Below are 6,227 nucleotides of genomic sequence, written 5' to 3' on the forward strand. Positions count from 1 at the left end.
TTTTAATAAAAATATATAGACCAAAAAACAGGCACTATGGCGTCTTAATGGATAGTTGGATGTACAAAAAAATAAAACAAAGTAGCAGTGGATAAATCAATCGCTCTTGGAAAGTCAATACAATAAGCACCTGCTGTTGAAGTCACATTTCAAAAAGAATTTAAACAATACACACGTGTAAAAAGTGTAAGATTTGGCCAATTTGAATATAGCGCGAAACTGAACAGTGTTAAGGAGTGTCGCACCGTTGCCACCACAATTACAATCGATTGTTGGACCAACCAATCGCATCGCAACTATAGCTCACACATCATACACATATAGTGCTCTCTGCAGATCTGGCAACATTGGATATCAGGTAAAAGCATTTTCGCAAAAATAGAGCATTGTATTTTCGGTAAGAAAGTATAAAAGTTAACCCAACTTTTGTTCCGTTTTTAGGTATACAAATTTCTTATAAAAACCATAAAACCTAACCAATTAAATAAACATCTAGAAGATATCGATATATCGCTGAAGCGATTTCCCAAGAATCGATTAAATTCCAGATGGCTGACCCGAGTTGTTTCAGCCAAACTCAACTTAAACCAATCGATTTAGGGGCAATTATTTTAACGCAGAATTTGAGTGCGCGGCATCTTTTCTTTTCTTTTCTTTTCGCGTCCGTGCAATATTTTATGAACTAATAAGCGTCCGCGAAAGTGTGAGGGAAAACGGCGAAAAGAGGAAAAACGAAAACGGATCTGCGTCGAAATTTTCCCCGTTCCGATTTTTTTTTCTCCACCAGCAGCAGCGAAGCAGTGGCAGAGCAAAAGCAGCGCAGTTTGAGCAGCGAATATATTTGTAAGAGAGCCCCAACCTTGAGAAAAAACAACCAGCCAGGCAGTAAATTGTTCGTTTTCCCGTCTGCTGGTAAGATATTTGCGATTGTTCGGACTGGAAACAGTATATCCGCGAGGATCATACATTTTCTTTTCCCTCATTTCGTCCAGTTTCAAATGCGTGCTAAATATGCAAACGTGTATGTGTGTGGTTTCTTTGCTAGTGTGCGTGTCTCGCTGCGCGCATCAATGTGTTCGTTCGTTTCTATACACGCGTGTGTGTATTTGTGCCTTCGAAATTTTCTTTTGTGTAAAACATTTGTAAGGTGCAACTGCAGCTGTGTGCGTGTGTGTGTATCGCTTTGACCGCCGTTGTTGTTGTTGTTGTGCGTCATAGCAATAAGAGTGTGTGTGTCCGTGAGTCTGTTTGTATGTGTAATATGCATTCCAACGGGGTAAGGTAGAAGAGGAAGCAGTACCTGTCGCCAAACTATCGTTTATCGATGTCTGTCTGTCTGTGTTTATTTAGAAATTCCCTTTCCATCTTCCAAAAACCCTCCCCCACCACTACTTTAGGAAAATTGCCCCCGCCCCCTTTTTGAACACCAATTGGTGGATCGACTGTAATCGATAATGCAGATATATCGATTGGTCTACTGGTCAGGAAAAAACACGTAAAGTGCAAGCTGGTGGAAAAAAAGCAAAACAAATCAAAAAGAAGAGGAAGAAGTGGTGGAAAAGAAAGTATAGACAAGAGCAGACAACAAAATCAGCTTTAGTAATATTCGTTAAATGTCACCTGGGTTCGTAAATCATTGTTATTGTTGTTATAGTCGCGATTTTTAATTGAACCCATTTAAAACTATCCAAGCCATAGTAATTTTTATTACTCTCTGATGTACTTTAAAGTCCAATAAGTATTGCCAAACAAATAATGTAACACTCTCTATAAAAAAAAACTTCATTACTAGGCTTACCCTTGATATAGCCTAATACTTTTTATAATGGTGTAATTCATGATGTTTGCAGTGTATATATTAAATCCAGTTTTAATCGTAGGAACTAAAACCCAGTCCTCTAAATTAAACAGCTTTAAATATCTTACAAACAATGTTTGTGGTTTAACTAATGAAGTGTATTCCCTGTTAGCAATATCACAGATTTTCTAGGGACTCGCGGCGGAACCTGATTTTAAGTTGTAACAGGTCCCTTGAACGTGGCATTGCATCGAAATCCCCTTTATTGTTAGTATTACTTTGCGAAGTTAAACGAAACCGAAACTAAACTTAATTTCTTTATAAACATGCAATTTTATAAAAACTAGAAAGCATGCTTTGCCATATTACTCATATATACCTTTGCTTAATTTTCAGTATTTCAAGTAATAACGTACAACTGCTATTAAGGAGAAGTCCCTAGGAGGAGGAGCAGCTAGCCAGGATGGACAAAATGAGGATATTGAAAGAAAGCCGCCCCGAGATAATCGTCGGTGGCAAATATCGGGTGATCAGAAAGATTGGTAAATAAAATATATAAACAAAGGAAGAGAAAGCTTCTTAAACTGTTTAATTAACCCACAGGAAGCGGCTCGTTTGGCGACATTTACCTTGGAATGAGCATCCAGAGCGGCGAGGAGGTCGCCATTAAGATGGAGAGCGCCCACGCTCGCCATCCGCAGCTATTGTACGAGGCCAAGCTGTATCGCATCTTGAGTGGCGGCGTGGGATTCCCACGTATCCGTCATCATGGCAAGGAGAAGAACTTCAATACCCTGGTTATGGATCTGTTGGGACCCTCGCTCGAGGATTTGTTTAACTTTTGTACGCGCCACTTTACCATTAAGACGGTACTGATGTTGGTGGATCAAATGATTGGACGCTTGGAGTATATCCATTTGAAGTGCTTCATCCATCGTGACATTAAGCCGGACAATTTCCTAATGGGCATCGGCCGTCATTGTAACAAGCTCTTCCTGATCGATTTCGGACTGGCTAAGAAGTTCCGCGATCCGCACACGCGTCATCACATCGTGTACCGTGAGGATAAGAATCTCACTGGTACCGCCCGCTATGCTTCGATCAATGCCCATTTGGGTATCGAGCAGTCGCGCCGCGACGACATGGAATCCCTTGGCTACGTGATGATGTACTTCAATCGCGGCATATTGCCTTGGCAGGGCATGAAGGCAAATACCAAGCAGCAAAAGTACGAGAAGATCTCTGAGAAGAAAATGTCCACGCCCATCGAGGTCCTATGCAAGGGCTCGCCGGCCGAGTTCTCCATGTATCTGAACTATTGTCGTAGCCTGCGCTTCGAGGAGCAGCCGGACTACATGTACCTACGCCAATTGTTCCGGTAAGTAGTGGATAGCCCACGTTTTTTCTTTAGTAATATATAATATAAGAGACTTTGAGATTGCAACTAAATTTAACTTTATTGGATTTCGTTAAATTATCTTGATCTAAATTTGGATTTCTTTGAGAAAGATATATATGTATGTATTGTCACATTTTGGGACACTTCCATAAACATTATGAATTCATAGAAATAAAATAAAATGTATGTTTTTGCTGTTGGCCATTAGGAGGCTCTTTATTTTTCAACAAATCCAAGAAGCCATTGCATTTAAAACTACTAGCATTACATAGCACCACTATCTATATTAGCAATCACATTGACTCTGTATTATATGTTTTAGTCATAGTTTTTTATTTCTTGCGATGATCTAATCCTAACTTTCACCCTCTCCAAAACAGCATACTGTTTAGGACGCTGAACCATCAGTATGACTACATCTACGACTGGACAATGCTGAAGCAGAAGACCCACCAGGGTCAGCCCAATCCAGCTATACTACTGGAGCAATTGGACAAGGACAAGGAGAAGCAGAACGGCAAACCCCTGATCGCGGACTAAAAGCTGGTTAACAACGGCTTGCAAGCGAGGTTGATGGCGGAATAGGGGGGAACAGTACATTAGAAGTGAACAGGAGAACGGAGGTAGTCGCAGGTGAAAGGCCCGACAAGGAAGGAATGATGGAAGGATGGAAATATGGAGCAGCAGCATACACAACACAGCGGGCGTTAGGATGTTTCTTAATATTAATTTAAATTCAATACGAAACAAATAAGGATTCAACAACAACAACAACAACAGCGAAAGCAAAAGTAACATCAAGCAGCAAACAGCGCAGTCAAGCAAAAAACACATTAATGATATCAAATGATACCCCAGCAAATGTGATTCACGAGTGAATCACTGCGATCGATAGCCACACACACGTACACCACACACAACAAATATAACAAATCAATTTGCAATCCAAAACACAACACACAACATACACACATATACTCACACACTCACCCACAAAAAAAACACCCACTCTCATTTACACCCACTCAAAAAAAAAAGCAAACATCATTGCCCAAAAAGAATAAAAAAAAAGTAAGAAAAAACGAAAAAAGAAACACTTAGCCTAATAAATTACAAGAAATAATAATGGTAATGATGGTGGAGCAAAGAGAAGTTAAGCTGAGGAGAAAAACTAAACCTATATATATGTATATGTATATATATAAGCGAATAAACACCATATATGTATGCATATATCCCATTTGATTCACGTCAAATCGAATCCAATGCTTAATTATGAATCGAGCGTAACAAAACTCAATAACTAATTAAACTGGAATAAATAAGAAACAAAAAACAAGAATAAACAATAAAAAAAAAATTAATAAAATACACCGAAAAAAGCAAACAAAAAAATTATGCAGAATAGTTGAGAAGGAGTAAGATGAGGAGAAGAGGAGGAGGAACAACCAAGCAAAAGCCAACTAAGATGGGGGAAAGTAATAAAATACAACCAGCAACAAGAGTAAAACAAACAAATAATAATAATAATTATAATGAAGAAGAAGAAGAAAGAAAGAAAAAAAAAACAAACAAACAGAACGCAAAACTGCAAAGTAAATTTGCATAGTAAGCAGTAATAATTATAAACATAACTTATATTTAATTTTTTGAATTACATCAATAAATATGTTGAAATTAAATTTCGACCTGAAGCTGTTCACAACATGTCTGCATTAGACAGAGATGGGGCATAATAGAAAGGGAGAGAAGAGCAGTGAAATCTATCTATACATGCTTATATGTATTAATCTTATTTTTGACCTTGTTGATTAAAGATTAGGCTTATTGATTTTTAATCCATTTTAATCACTTAGATTATAATTAGTTTTTTTTATTAAACTTTACAAATTATGTAAAAAAAAACTGTTTTTGAAATTTTAGTTTCTATTTTGAACCTGAAAATTATGTTTCTTCTTTATTTATTATTTTTATTTGGCTTATGACAACTTTTACAAAATCTTGAATGGTTGACACTTATGATTTATATAAATATTTAATTAAATATGTAGAATTATTCACTAGGTTTTCAAATTCAGAAAGTCACACGTATAAGGAACAGTACGATGTGCTACTAAAAAGAAATGTTTATGAGATTGAACTGAAACGTGACTTAAAAACTTTTCACTTTTTATCGGAAAAAAAACAATTTTGTTTTATTGCCTTTAGATTAGTACTTTCCTAGCTACATATTAATTTAAATAGCAGGCCGAAGGTTGAGGATAGGTAATCAGTAATATTTTGAATATTTTGATACTACCAATAGTAAAAATTTTTACTCTGACAGTTGTAGTTTGAAGTATTTAAAGTATTTTAATTAAATTAATATTATTTTTTTTATTTACAGATGGATTTTCTTTTATATGGAGCTGAGACAAATTTGGCTGCCGCCTTTTGCAACCCGCATGTGAAATGTATTTATTAGACCCTCTTAATTTTTATGTTTGTTCGTCATCGTTGAGTAATGACACGTACGCCGTTTGTCTGTTTTCGACTCTGCTTTTTATTATTTATTTATTAACTACCATGGGGTGTCCGTCCGCTGCACTACTGACCCATTCCAATCAGTACGCCATTTTCAAATCAGAACTCGCAGCTCGGAAAGCCAACTGCAGTGCTGATAAGGGCAAGTCAACTTCTGATTCAACAGATAGGTGGTTTTCTAATGTCAATAAGTTTTTAGTAAACATATCCATTTATTTCATCACAGATTTTAAAAACTAATATTACATAAGAACTTAGTTTTCTTTTTAAATATATAGATAAATAGATAGTTTCAAAAAATACACCCACGTCTATATTTACCTAAACTATACAATATGAAATTTTATTAATTACTGGATAATTTATAATTATCTTAACAAAACCAATCAAATTTAAATAATATTTCTTACCCGCTCATTACAGGTGCTGCCATATGGTTGACATGTTAAAGAGTTGCCATTCTATTTAAGTTAAAATGTGGCACTCCGTAAATTCGAAACGAACTAG

General features: G+C 36.4%; 1 protein-coding gene across 3 annotated transcripts; it reads left to right on the top strand.

Moving 5' to 3' along the window:
• Positions 1 to 541: 541 nt before the first annotated feature.
• LOC108103845 (casein kinase I) lies at positions 542 to 4,879 on the top strand. Of its 3 annotated transcripts, none has more exons than XM_017209541.2 (4): positions 542 to 912; positions 2,195 to 2,340; positions 2,402 to 3,176; positions 3,578 to 4,879. In XM_017209541.2, the coding sequence occupies exons 2-4, from the start codon at positions 2,262 to 2,264 to the stop codon at positions 3,735 to 3,737; spliced, it is 1,014 nt and encodes a 337-aa protein (XP_017065030.1). In that variant the 5' UTR covers positions 542 to 912; positions 2,195 to 2,261; the 3' UTR covers positions 3,738 to 4,879. The 3 variants fall into 3 exon arrangements, with proteins under 3 accessions (XP_017065030.1, XP_017065031.1, XP_017065032.1); XM_017209542.2 differs by having other exon boundaries at positions 542 to 843; XM_017209543.2 differs by lacking the exon at positions 542 to 912 and adding an exon at positions 1,493 to 1,624.
• Positions 4,880 to 6,227: the final 1,348 nt, after the last annotated feature.

The sequence above is a fragment of the Drosophila eugracilis genome, unplaced genomic scaffold, assembly GCF_018153835.1.
Source record: "Drosophila eugracilis isolate 14026-0451.02 unplaced genomic scaffold, ASM1815383v1 contig_408, whole genome shotgun sequence".
NCBI classification, from domain to species: Eukaryota; Metazoa; Arthropoda; class Insecta; order Diptera; family Drosophilidae; genus Drosophila; species Drosophila eugracilis.

Coding starts and splice junctions, on each gene's coding strand:
- LOC108103845 (XM_017209541.2), top strand. CDS start 2,262: ATGGACAAAATGAGGATATTGAAAGAAAGCCGCCCCGAGATAATCGTC. Junction 2,341..2,401: donor TCGGGTGATCAGAAAGATTG/GTAAATAAAATA, acceptor ATTAACCCACAG/GAAGCGGCTCGTTTGGCGAC. Junction 3,177..3,577: donor TACCTACGCCAATTGTTCCG/GTAAGTAGTGGA, acceptor TCTCCAAAACAG/CATACTGTTTAGGACGCTGA.